This window comes from Neopsephotus bourkii, unplaced genomic scaffold, assembly GCF_033783945.1.
Source record: "Neopsephotus bourkii isolate Nb327-2 ecotype Australia unplaced genomic scaffold, CSIRO-AGI_Nbou_v1 NB_1768, whole genome shotgun sequence".
In the NCBI taxonomy this organism is placed as follows: domain Eukaryota; kingdom Metazoa; phylum Chordata; class Aves; order Psittaciformes; family Psittacidae; genus Neopsephotus; species Neopsephotus bourkii.
The window spans coordinates 8,724,639-8,738,800 of NW_026902242.1; the positions used below are offsets into that span (position 1 = coordinate 8,724,639).

Here is a 14,162-nt window from a genome sequence, read left to right on the forward strand (position 1 = left end):
CCAAACACAAAGCTAAAAACAAGGAACAAAAATATTGATTTCTTCAAATAAGATACACAGTGCTAGAAAATTCAGAGTATTAAAATGCATCTGCTCACCCTATCGTAATGTTGTTCCAAAAATTCTGCACTTAGCAACTTGTGCCTTGTAAGCAAATCCTGCAAAACAGCACAAAATCACTATTTTCACTAAAATATTTAAACAGTACATAGGCATTCTCATTAGACAGTGAGTACACATAAGACATCCAATAGAAAATGTTGCTATTTCATTAAATGAAGAAATTCAGGACATGAACACATTTACCTGGACACTGCCAAGGATCTTGGCATCACTTAGGAAAGGTCTGGGATGTATTATCTTAATTGACACAGGTAAACAGTCCATGGAATTATCACTGAAGAATGCTATTTATAGATTAAGGCTACGCTTGCACACAACTCCACACAACCAAGATTAAGACCCAGTATTTAATAATGACCAACACTATGCGTACAGTCCCAAAAGCAGTTTGTTTAGGGTAACAAAAGATTTCCCCAGACAAAGTATCAGCATCAAATACACTCAGGTACGTAACAGAATATATTCACATATATTCAGTTAATGCATGACTTAAATGAAGTTTAAATCTTGCTTTCTGGAATAAAAGTTATTGGGAACACAGCATATACATTTAAAGCTATGTCATGCATTCTCAGAAATAAGGAACAGCATCCTGCCTACCCATCTGCATCACACCTATTTTTTTTTACCCCTCTTGGGCTTGTTTTGCCCAAGAACATAACGCCCATCATCTGGATTCACAGAGCGGAGAGCTGCAGAAGTAGTAACAATCCAAATGTTCTATGTAAATTACCTTGAATGTGGCAAATGCATCTGAAGCAATGTCAAATGTTGACATTTCCACGTATCTGAAGAAATCGTAGAACTGTTCTGACCACAAGATTATTTTAGCAAGTGGCTCATGCCTGATGCATTCTCTAAGCATTATTCCACAATTTAGAGCAATTTCTGGAGACTCGTACCTATTAAAAGACAGACCAACAAACAAAAGAGCAAAAGAAGATTCTTTACAAATACCTTCACAAGTTCGCAATGCAAAACCACCACAGGTTTCAGTGCTATCAAGTAAACCAAAAGCCAGAAGTTAGGGGTACTTGTTTCCACATTAACCTCCACTTTTACGTATTTCTAGAAAATACTACCGAAATTATTGCCAGTTAAATGCCACATTACAGCCAATGAAAATGACTTTCACAAACTGAGAAACAAGACTAAATGGAGCATTTTCTTCATACTCAAAATCAGTTACTTTCGTACTGGTGGGATTGCAGACAGATGGAAAAGCAGTAAGTGACTTGTGTCTTAAAAGCTGTTTGTTTAAACGTGACAGCAATTACCCCAAACTATGCATGATATGAGCATGAAGAGTTAACAAGACTAGACATAAATTTATATCTCCTCTTTTGTTAAACCATTTTTCCAGCATCACTCCACATATCATGGGCTTCAAACCTGGAATGCTGGCAACATTGTCTTTGTATTCTAAGACCAGTATCAAACACCTGCCTCTAAATCTGCACCTTCTTACAAGAGACCTCCGGATCACATCCATCAGCGATTTGATGGAAGTGATGAAGCCATCTCTGATGGTTTCATTTCAAAATTATTGCTACATTTCCTTGGCAGGCTTTCTTGCTCAAATACTGTAGGTTCTCTCAGCTGATGTCAGCATACACCAACAGCAGCTGTCAAGATCACACAACGGTGTGTTTACAACACATTTGGTAGAAATACACCTTTGTACTTACTACTAGTTCCTTGTTTCCCCAAGCAAACTAATAGTAGAACCCTGGATGAAGATGAAACTACCTTTCCAAACCAAGAACTCATCTCAACATGTTGCAATATAAGCTGTTCCAGTCTAGAGAAAAGTTTTATCTGTTATCTACCTGGTTCTGGAGTAGTCAAAGCTTCTTTTATATACCTTACTGCCTCCTACCTAAAGAATCCTTTATCCTATACCATTGGAAGCTAATTCAGATTCACCGGAATAATTCAGGAGCAAAGCATCATTGTGCATACTAAGCATTAAGTCTATTACCATACAAAAAACATTTGCTTATGAATTAATTTTTGTATTAAGTCCTGCAATACTTTCCCATTTAAACTGTCAGGGAGATCTGAAATCTACTGAACTTTTTGCAACTCGCCCCATAGTTTAAATTTACAACAGATTGACTCAGTTGGATACCAGATGTCACATTTAAGTTGCTAAAGCTAACTAAATGCCCATTTCAAACGTCCTGACTTATGAATGTGTTTCAACAATCCGTGTCGGAATAATACTCTCTGAAGGGTGACAACAGACTAAAAATGAGGACAAACATGTTACAGCCCTCATTCAGTCAGAGATCAGCGAGAACATGCTGAGAAAGTAGTTTCATCTTTCTGTACCTCATACATCTTTGCCTTCTTTTGTAAAATATTTTGAAGAATTACTGAATCAGTATTTCCTTTGTTACGCCACAAGCAATAATCCTTTTGTCCCTCCAAGTCTTGCTTCCCCCCTAAATCAGGGCTGTAATGCGGAGGAGAGGAGAGGGGAAATAACAAAGCATTTCTGGTAGATGAGTGTTGATCTTACACACTTGTAAGAACTGAAACAAATATTCCATACAACTTCTTGTGCTAAACCTTTGGAGTCAGCGTGAAACTAAAAGACGCAAAACTCCTGCCTTCTCCATACAGAACATTTCTTGCATGATGCATTTTCCAGTGGCTTACACGAATGACCAAGATTATGTAAATTTAGAGATATTACAACAAAATAGCTTAAATAAACAACTTGAAATATACGTAACTTGAACAACTATAATAGTACTTCAAATAGCTGCATTTTTAAAAGGATTGATGAACTTTTCTATCCCAAAATAACACACTGCAAGTGCACTTTTCAGAACTTTCTTAACGCATGTAATTAGAAATGTGAGAAATTCTTTAAACATGTAGAAAGCACATTCTCTGTTTTGCATCTGGCTTTAACATGAAAATTTTACCACCACCTCTCCTTTTTCATGTGTGAGGCCCACAGCTCTATGTATATAACTACATATTCGGTATGGCATGATTCTCCAATATCCAGCACACCAGATAATACGAGAATAGAGGCAGAAACAGCTGTCTGGCATGCACCATATGCCCCAAACCATTCTTTGTCCAGTCAAGTCTGAATTGGTGTATTTGTTATCACTTCAGGATTATAAATCACTATGAGTAACAGGTCTAAAACCAAACTAAGACCAGGGGATAGGACAGCAATCTGGCAATGACAGGTGTTAAAGGAAAAATGCAGCCTTCAGCTCTTGATGAGTAAGTTCACAAGGAAATTGCTTGAATAGGATCAAATAGTACACTGAAAGGAAAACATCTGTACTACCCCAGTAAAAAAATCTTTTGGTTCCTAACAGTACCCAATTTTCAGTCGTATTTTATGCAGTATATTTTTTGGTGGCTTGTTACTCAAATTTTCCTTTACTTTGGGGAATTACAGACATGAGAAAAGAAATCTAGCAAAGAAAGAAAAACCATTTCAGAACTCATTGCTTCTCCACAAATGTAAAAACTTCTTACTTCATGTAAAAGCATATTTATGCTTTGCAGCATACGTACCCTTTTAATAGCATGAACAATATATTCTGTTGAGTGCAGATGTATTCAACTGTGGGAGTTCTTGTACCAATTTGCCTTCTGAGGATGTTGTTGAAGATTTGCGCAACATCTTTTTTGCCCTGTCAAAAACACCGGCAGTTAGAACACACAATATTCAAATCCACTGGGCAAGTTTACAGTTAACATTATCATCATCTCACACATTCATACCTTGTGAGCTCTGGAGCTCAGTCAGCCTCTGTACTCTGACCTTAAACAAATCAAATATCCTGTTTCCTTATACTCATTTCAAATACACCAAAGCACTCAACACATTACAACAGGTTATAGCCAGATCACATTTTACATTAAGTAAAACCAGCTGATGTCTCATCAATCTCCTGGGCTTGTTTTATACTTGTTTTTGATAATAACATACCAGATTTAACCATGCTCTTGCCTTCCTTATTCCATTATCCTCTCCCTTTATCTAGAAGCACACCTTAAGAGCGTTCAGAGCATTTCTGATGGCAATGCTAATATCCAACTTAAAACTGCAACTTATGGAAGTTAAATAAATAAATTGAAACTATAAGGAGAAATCATCCACTCACCTAAAATGCAAGTCTCACATTTTTCAGTACACAAAAGAAGTATTAATGAGACCAGGATGCTGGAATTCAGCACACATGATACACAAAGAAAATGTATAAGGATAGCACCAGACAGTTTAAAAGTGGCTGGGAATGTTCTCTGAGTATATATACACATCTCCTATTAATTTCTTCTGTCAGACTATAGCTAAAGATGGCAAATTCATACAGACATCTAACAAAAAGCTGGTTATAAATATAAGCACTTTTCAGTGTCATTCGACACGCACCATTTAAAGGCCAGATTTCTGCAATTAACTTTCCATTCTGGGCTGCCATAAAGATAACTTTAGGACTGTGTTATCAGATCTAAGCCAGAAAAAAAACAAGGTAAATGTGTATGAAGCCTGGACTTGCAAATAAAGACCTGTTTAGCAACTCCACGTGAAGCTTCCCTAAATGTTATACACAAAACCCAAATGTAGGTAATGTTTCTTGACAACCTCTAGCTGTAAAATGAATGCCCCGGGTAACATCAGCCAGCCTGTGAAGTAAAATACAGGCTTATTTAACTAGACAAAACCTAAAAAAACAGCATTTATTCAGAATTATTTCAGTTTCCTAATTAGCATCAAGAAAAAAAATCACATGTTTATAAAAACGTAGGGTGTAGTTTTACAAATGAGATGTTTGCGAATTACCATGGGCAGTTTTGTTCGAGTGTTTTTTTCAGGACATAAGAGTTTGTTTGTAAATGTTTGTTTTCTCAATTACAATTCCATTGAAAGCCAGCCCAAAGCAACACCAGAACTCTTTGTTCTGAAATGAGTAGAGCAGTGTTTCCAGAAATTGCTTTACTCAAACTCCACATAATATAGTCATCAACTCTCATTCACTAGCACTGCCAATTTTGTACTGGATCTCACAATTTGCTCTGGCTCCACCAGCAAGAACAGCATTTCCTTATTATGCACAGAACTGAGCTGATAGTGGTACACAGTAATACCAAAGCTAGTTATTGTTAGAAGGATGTATTACTAAGTGATCTCGTGGCCTAACAAGGGCAAACAGGCACTGAACCCTGTGCCAATAGTCACGACTGTGAGAGGTGAGAGGGAGACTGTGCTAGTATTGTCTTCTGAGCAGAAGGATTCAGTCCCCCTTTGTTTGGGTTTTTTTTCCTTCATTTAAAAGAAATAATAAATAAAAGCAAAAAAAGAACAAAACCACCAGTTGCACAAGGGAAACCACCTCTTCTACAGGCACACTAGCGCGAACCAGAAGGGAGAAAACTGGTTAAGACTGCTAAATAGATGGTCATGTCGACTGCTTTGCCTGGAAAACAAGCTTCAGATGAGGAAATAATTTTAAACAGGTCTTTACATACAGCAAGGTCTGAATGGTCAGTTTCTTAATTATATCATTAAAACATTCAGTTAGTTACTTTGGGGGGGGGAGGGTGGTGGTTTAGTTTTGGGGCTTTTTTTAACCATACTATTCAGATTCAAATACACTTCAGGCATTTTAGGAGTCAGAGTGAAGAGTCTGTTGATTGTTTAGCTGTCTATCCCTGTCCCACAAAGGAAACCTTCAGGAATGACAGTGAAGTTCTTGACTTCAAAAAAGGACATACCTACTCTTCAAGTATAAGAACCAACAGAAAATCCACTTCATATCTCCACTGGTTATGGAGAAATCATTTCAAATGCAGCAGTAAGCCCACAACCATAGAGATTTGGGATATCAAAGCCAACATCTGATGGACTTTGTAACCACTGGAAAGGTAGCATATGCTTGGAGCACAGGTGTGTTGACATTAATTCTAGGTAACAACAAAAGCTGGACAACCTGCCAGATCCCATCCTTAAAGAGCAGAAGTGGTTGGGCCTAGAAAGCAGCCTGAATGACTTGTTCTCAAGGGGGAACTGTCATATCCTCATGTAACAAAGCAGCAGAAAGTCCTCAAGTAGGAAACTACTCACAATCTTTTCAAGTCCCCTTAGAATAAAATGAATAGTTCTCCTTAATGAGAGCAAGCCTGTAGGAATTGTTATCATTCTCCATTATCGGGACATGATGAAGGTTTCCTTCACTAATAACCAGGCTGAGTAAACACCAAGCTGATAAGAATCTAGAGGTCAGCAGAATCCAAATGACGTTTCATGACTTCCTTTCTTCAGTAATTAAAGGCCATCACATTTCAGCATTCCCTCTCAGCTTTCCCAGGTCTCCTTGCTTATTTAACAACCTGAATGTTTTATGTTTGGTATAAACAGTTGTGTGGGTAAGGAAAAAATACCACTGTACTAAACACAAATCACAGGGAGTTATGGGTGGGGTGGAAGGGAGAGAAGAAAGAAAAGAAAAGAAAGCCATTGTTTTTGGAATGTCATGCAACAATAGGACTTTAAACGGTTGTGTTTGCATCGTGAACAACTTGTTTATGAACAATCCCATTTTTAAGCAACCTTAAGTGGGATGGTCTTTATGGTGAAGGCTGTGGAGATACATGGGGTTTGGCTCCTTTCCTAGACCACATGCCTCTTGTGGGACCTCAGGGAAAACAGGAAAATCCAATTGTACTGCCATTTCTTATAACTAAATAGGGTGATTTTTCACTGTGGCATTGCAAAGCTAAATTATTCCATGTGATGTGGTGACAAGTGCCAGATAAAAGTTTGTATATAGTTTGAATATAAGTAAGTGTTGTTATTTTGAAGTAATCAATAAAAACTTGCACCTGTTGGTGCTTTTTGATAAATAGAAAAAAGATGAGGAATACAGAAAAAAGGCTGGATCATTTGTTTCTAAAGAGAGCAAGAAATACTGGACTGTTAACAAAATCAGCAGCTGTAACTTAGCTAATTCTCCATAAATGTTACAATAATACTCTTTACCAAGTACTTGAATTTAATCAGAGGAGAATATAAACGTGCCCTCCAGTATTATAGCTTGTGTAAGATATGGCAGGACCACTGAGCGATTAACCCTTCTGTGTACACAACAATTAAGAATTATTCTATTATTTTAACAGAATTGTATTATCAGAATTAGTGGTTTGTCTACTTCAATTCTACACTGTTTATGTGCCTAAATTCACACATTTCATGTTCTATATTGGCTTAATTTTCCAGGTAGTTTGGAAAAGGGAGCTCTCTTTTTAATTGTTATGTCCCAGCCAGAAATAAAAGCTGAAGATCAAAAGATGTCTTAACCAACTGAAGTGGCAGGAAATCAGATGTGTGTATTTAACGTATACAATGTAAGTAACAAGCTTCTTTTCTTACCTCAAAATCAATTAGTTGCAAGTCGGCTACTAGGGTACTAAGAAGACCACTGTTGTACAGCTCTTGAGCTAGCTGTGCCACAGCTTCTGTCTGTGGTTCTTTTTCATTTGTGCCATACAAGATTTCTTTCATGGCAACAAGGTTTTTTGAGACCTCCTCAGTGGCCTGAAGAAAATGGGAGAAGAATACAGTTAGAACACAGTGTCATTTGTCTTTGTAATCACACACATCTGCAAGCTTCCATTAAGGGAAAAACAAGCAGGAAAAGGCAACCTGTTAAAAACACAATATATAATCTCTCTGCATATAGGACTGTTACAAGTTATTTAAAAAGGGCAAGACACGTGCAATTTATTTAGAAAGTTACCAGAAGTAAAAATCTCTTCCTTTTTACTGCCTTCAAACTTCCCATTCAAAACCCCCCTAAAGAATAGCAATAGGGTGTAAAACAGAGGAATGCAGGATCAGATTGGAAAACATGACATGGAAACACATGGCTGTCTAGTGAACTGCTGAGAGAGAGTAAATGTATCCCTCCAATAGATCTTGCACTCATTAAGTTTTGACAAATGCTAGGATCCCATTCCAGACACTGGGGGTGATTTTTTTTCCTTTCCAACTAACAAAACCCAGAAAAAATCCTACTTTATACTGAGTTATCTCGGTATACAAGAACAAACTGCCCAGGTTGGATGGGGCTTGGAGCAACCTGCTCTAGTGGAAGGTGTCCCTGCCCATGGCAGGGAGCTGGAACTGGATGAGCTTTAAGGTCCCTTCCAACACACACTGGTCTGTGGTTCTATGAAACAGATAAAGAAACTGGTGCACTCAAAAGAACACAGCGATACAGGAGACAATCAAAAGTGTAAGATGCTTCCCATCTTACAGCAGAGAGAGAAGTCTGACCCTTCACTTAGGGAATCCAGTGTAAGAATTCCTAAGGTGCTGTGATGGGCTGGAGCAACATTTAACTATTGAAGCAGAGTTATCTCATGAAAAAAATAATTAAATTTAATTTGAAATTTAATTATTTAAACAAAAATTTAAAAAAAAACAATGAGAACACTTCTAAACACTCACTTAAATTTTTAGAACACAGTTTTCTTGGAGAAAAATAAAAATAACTACTCCTTTCAATATATATGTTCACATATCCTGGGGGAGCAAAATGCTGAAAATAATAATCATAAATAGCTGGTTTAGTTATATTGTATTAGTTCTGCACATGCTTAAAAGGTATGAATGATTGGTAAATGCACTAATGTTTTGTATTTAGATGAACCTACCATCAAGGTATGCATACACTTTCATTTATGTAAGGTATTCATTATTGGTGGCACATGGAAAATTAATCAACTGAAAAAACAATCACATTCTGGATATTGCTCGTCTTGTAAGTGGCATGTAAAAAGATTTCTCATTTGTGTGCATTACACCTAAAGAGGCTCAGGATCAGCATGACTCACGCACTACTCAACCCAAAGCCATTCCAGCTTTGCTAGGTATGCAAGTAAGAAGTCCATGACCTTTAAGGAAGCTCTGTATCATCTTTAGCTCCTCCACAACTTTCCACTCCCTGTTGCCTCCCTCTTTTTCCTAACTGCAGTTACTAGTCCCAGTTGTCTCCTCCTCATTCAAAATTCCAAAGGATTTTCCGTGTACTGCGAGTAAGACAGCAAGAAGCAGGTGCTCACCAGCTCCTGAAGAAGTTAAATGTGAAAGCCAGCTCATCGTATCATAATATTATTATGCCACACAACCTCTCTATTTCTTTAAAATTCAGATGAAATATCCTTTACTAAGAACAGGAACATCTGTCAAATGTGGAGATAGGAAGAGATGAATTGATGCATGGCTACGAGGAAAAGAGGAAGCAGCAATAAAAATTCTATTGCAACTTGTCCCTGCACACTAATTTAGAAAGCAAGATGAAAGAGGAAGAAAGGCAGAGGTTCAAGTAGCTACCTATTTTAAGTAAGATGGTGGCAGGCCTGCACTTCAGAAGAACACCAGTGGAGAATTTTTCCTTCTGGCCTAACATGAAGATACAATTCAATAACTTCAAGAAGACACACCAGGTCTTTAAATTATTTCCCACACTCTTCATAACTGTCAAGATCATCTCAGCATGCTTCACTTGGACTTGCAATAACAGATGACTTCAGCAGGAAGTAATGGTCAGAGACACAGAAACACAGCTTAGGTTGGAAGGTACCTCAGGAGGTCATCAGGGTCCAACCACAAGCTCAACCTCAAAGTCCTGTCAAGTTGATCAAGCTCATGGCCAGCCATGCTCTGAACAACTCCATGGATGGACACTCTACAACCTCTCTAGGCAACCTGTACCACCTTCACCATGAAGAGACTTGCTTGTACCACTTGAACTTAGGCCACACTATTATTAAAGACCAAGGTCTACTGACACTCTACAATTCCATAAAATACGGCATTTCTATATTCCCTTCTCTTCTGCTCTAAAACTCAACATCAAAAGGACAAGAAATAAACTTTTACAAATTTGTTCTAGAACTCTACTCCTTTATATTCCATGAACTCTCAAACATATTCCAAATACATGATGTACGGAGCTCTTTTTGCCATTTCAGATGCAGAATGGAATTTAGATAGCTACACCAAAAAAGTAAAGGCTACATTAAATACCAGCGTTAAGAGCTAAGTGAAAAACTAGTGGAAAAAAAGCAGGACAGACAAAAGAAAGCCAGCTAGCATCACCTAAAAGCTTTCCTAAGATACTGGTATCTCAATTGCCTAATGTGCTAGTTTAATCAGAAGTGGAATTAACAATCAGACACCATATATAAAAAAATATATTCTTTCTAACATAAGTAATGGATATTTTTAAATATACAGAATATATATACGCAGACTGTAACATGTATTCTACATATTACACTCTATAAATATATGTTTACATATTATATATTTTCTATGTATTGATTTTTTTAATTTATACCCTCAACTCTGAGAAGGAGCAACCAGTGCTTTTGAGAAACATTCTGTGACAAGTCACATTTGAAATCCAGTGGTGCCAGACAGTCAATACAATGTGAGGACAAGTCAAACTAAAATGTAAAGTAAGAAAAATAAAGCACTTATTTTTCTATTTTTATCAAAGACAGGAAGATATTCTTTAAAAATAAAACCAGACACAATGAAGTCACATGCATGACTGTCAAACCAGAATAGCAGGATGCCTTAATAACTATAAACAATGATGGCTTATTCCAGTCTTTTTTCTCTGATATTCTCAAAATTTACTATTTCTTTAAATGCTAAGCAGTGCCCATACTTCATTTTGACTTGTAGAGCTGCAATATTTGAGTTTCATGAAGCAACATGTACTTGTACTTTGAGAAACAGTAGAAAAAGATGAAGGACAAGTAGTCCTGAAGTATTTAAGATGAGCTCAACATGCTCCAGGTCTATGGGTTCTATCCACACCATAATGCAGTTACATAGCAGACTGTTAATGAAAACATCCATCAAAAAGTAAACTAACTGTAGATTTGAGCCTGTATGTGGTGACTGTTCTTACTAATCTACAGCAGTATCTATCGTAAGTAACAAACGCCACTGTAATAATTCTATGTAAATTTGCAACAGAAGGGGTGATGGTTTTAAACTAAATGACGGGAAATGCAGACTGGATGTGAGGAAAAAATTCTTTACAATGAGGGTGGTAAAACACTGACTGGCACAGGCTTCCCAGAGAGGTTCTGGATGCACCATCCCTGGAGACATCCAAGGCCAGGCTGAATGTGGTTCTGAGCAACCTGATCTAATTGAAGATGTCCCTGATCATTGGAGGGGATTGGACTAGACGAGTTCTGAAGGTCCCTTACCACCCTAAGTATTTTATCATTGAAGGGACTGAACTGAATAGATTCCAAAATGCTTAAAAAAACAAGTGAAATTTTGTAAATACACAATTACATCAGTGTCACAGGTTTATTTTAAAGGTCAAAACTGATTTTTTTCATCAGACATTTATCATGAAGATATCACTGAAGAGCTAAACTCAATTAAAAGGGTCTTCTCACCCATTACTTCCTGAAGAAGTCCCATCTTTACCCTTTGAATAACAGCCCCATACCATAGGCAAAGAAGATTCCTTAACCTTCAGCCTTCTTTCAACCACAAATCAATCGCATACACAAGTTACAATGCAGTAGAATTCTGTACTTGTTAACAACAGTGTTAACTCATTGAGTGATATCTTTTCTATGGCATACAACATGATATTACGTGTGGACAGCTGAATCAAAATAGCATACTGCATTGGCCCATACATAGAAACATACTGTCTATTGTATAGGGCTGGTAAAGTGAAGAGAAACCAACCACACCTGCAACAGTCAACCCAGATGAGTTAACAACACGGCAGAAAAAATCATCTGAAAGCCAAAATGGGGGCTGTTATGAGCAGGTGAACCCAAGGTCAGAGGGTAGGGAAGAACAAGTTTGTTACAAGTAAATATTTACCTTCACAACGGTAAATGTGTGCCACAAAGGGAACTGACCGTATAAAAATAAATGCTGATATCAGCCAAAGAGGAGGAAGAGATGCAAGTAAAAGACTAACTAATGGTCCACATAAAGGGTTGGTCCCATTTATGTGAAAGTTTTCCTTCCCTTTAGCCCTTCCCTCTGAAAATACACAAGCAATGGAAAACTAACAGCATCTGTGATGAACACTTTTTCAGTAATAAAGCACTTGACATTTCAAGTTTCCTCAAGACTACCTCACAGGCCTCAAATGGGGCCTACAAGAAATCTAGGAAGGGATGTTTTATAAGGCCATGTAGAGACAGGACAAAGGGAAACTGACAGAGGGGAGATTTAGACATTAGGAAGAAGTTCTTCCCTGTGAGGGTGCTGAGGTGCTGGCACAGGGTGCCCAGAGAAGCTGTGGCTGCCCCATCCCTGGCAGTGTTCAAGGCCAGGTTGGACACAGGGGCTTGGAGCAACCTGCTCTAGTGGAAGGTGTCCCTGCCCATGGCAGGGGGCTGGAACTGGATAAGCTTTAAGGTTCCTTCCAATCCAAACCACCCCACGTTATATGATCTAGTGGAAGGTGTCCCTGTCCCATTCTATGATTAAAAATCTGTACTTTCAAGTGTGTTAGCAAGCTATCAAAGAGCATTCTCTACATAGTAGCAAAATCTGTACTTTCATAACAGCATCGTGCTGCTACTGCATGGTAGGAACTACATATAAAAACAAACCCACTGTGGTACTGCAGTAAAAAAAGTGCTAGTTTGTCTTTGGAACCTCAGCGAGCTATAAGGTATAAAACAAAAGGGGCATGTACAATTATGTTGTGGAAGAAATACATATACATTTCAAATTCCCTATGCTCGAGAGTAAAGAAAATCACAACTGTGTGAACTCAGGTTTAAGAAACAATGTAGTGTAGCAGCCACAGCTTCTCTGGGCAACTTGTGCCAGGGCCTTACCATCCTCACAGGGAAGAACTTTTTCCTAAGATCTCATGCAGGGAATACTCACACTTCTTCAAGCAGAATGTGTTGCTTCTATATGACACAGGAGAAACAACTCTACAGGCTTAGCATATTATTCCTTGTCAAAGAAGCAGCCTCACATAAGCAAGGTCTTTAAAGAAAATGGAGATATCGGATTAAAGGCCAGCAAGAAGCAAATGGTACATAATAATCTTTAGCTACAGCATCAAGAACACAGGCATGTGACACAGTGTGCAGCTATGCACAATGGAATGAAGCCAGTCTGTTCCCATTAGAGATCTAAGAAAAAGAAAAAGATGACACACGAGAATGGATTTTAAGATCAAGCCAGATCTCCAGGTATTAATAATGAGGCTGAGATGAAGGAGGTAGTACCATGCTCCATCACAAAGCACATACCCTTCCTCTCCTGACAGATGTCTTTATTAGGGACAGAAGCAAAGCAGGCCATAACATTTATCTCTCCAGCAGGAGAGAAGCAGCATCAATGAAAAATACTACGGTATACCGCAAGAGACCTGGAACATACCATATGCAGGCACTGGGGCAGAAGATGCTGATTTTAAAGAGTATCTGAGTAAAGACATCAATCCAGTTAAGACCTGGATTCTTCTGCACTTCAAGCAGCAGTGCCAAATCTAGGTAAAACTGGATGTAGAGAAGCTGGCCACACTCTGCTTAAAAATGCTGGTGAACATAAAGAAGGTTGTGACTAACTCCTACATGGGACTATGTAAAGATGCCAGGAATGGCAGAGAACAGTTAAATAATGCTGGGAGAGGATCCAAGGATGGTATCATAGCCTGCTTCAAAAGCTAGTAAACTGGAGAAGGACACGTTTTGTTTGCTTGGCTTGGGTTTTTTTTTAATGTACTGAAATCTATCTTCTTGTGCTGAGTTTATCAGAAAAAAACTTCACCTAAACAAGTAAATACCCTTTTATACAAGTCACTAGTTGGGATGCAGCTGCACACAGGCTGAACTTGAAAGTATGTTTTAGTAAAGCTATAAAGACTATCTTTCGAGAAATAAAGGGTTGTTGAGAGGTACAAATCCTGAAGCACCAAACCATCCCATCTAAAGGAAACTGCACTCACACAGGAACTTTTCACCACACCTTCATATGG

At 38.1% G+C, this 14,162-nt stretch overlaps 1 protein-coding gene across 1 annotated transcript in view; it reads right to left on the reverse strand.

The window, feature by feature from the left end:
• The window catches only part of CAB39 (calcium binding protein 39), a 40,481-nt gene that overhangs the window by 3,085 nt on the left and 23,234 nt on the right, over positions 1-14,162 (reverse strand). Inside the window, exons 3-6 of the mRNA XM_061379206.1 lie at positions 7,532-7,696; positions 3,673-3,791; positions 857-1,025; positions 99-158 (exon numbers count right to left, since the gene is read on the reverse strand). Of these exons, the coding sequence (XP_061235190.1) occupies positions 99-158; positions 857-1,025; positions 3,673-3,791; positions 7,532-7,696 (513 nt within the window). The remainder of the gene's footprint in view (positions 1-98; positions 159-856; positions 1,026-3,672; positions 3,792-7,531; positions 7,697-14,162) is intronic.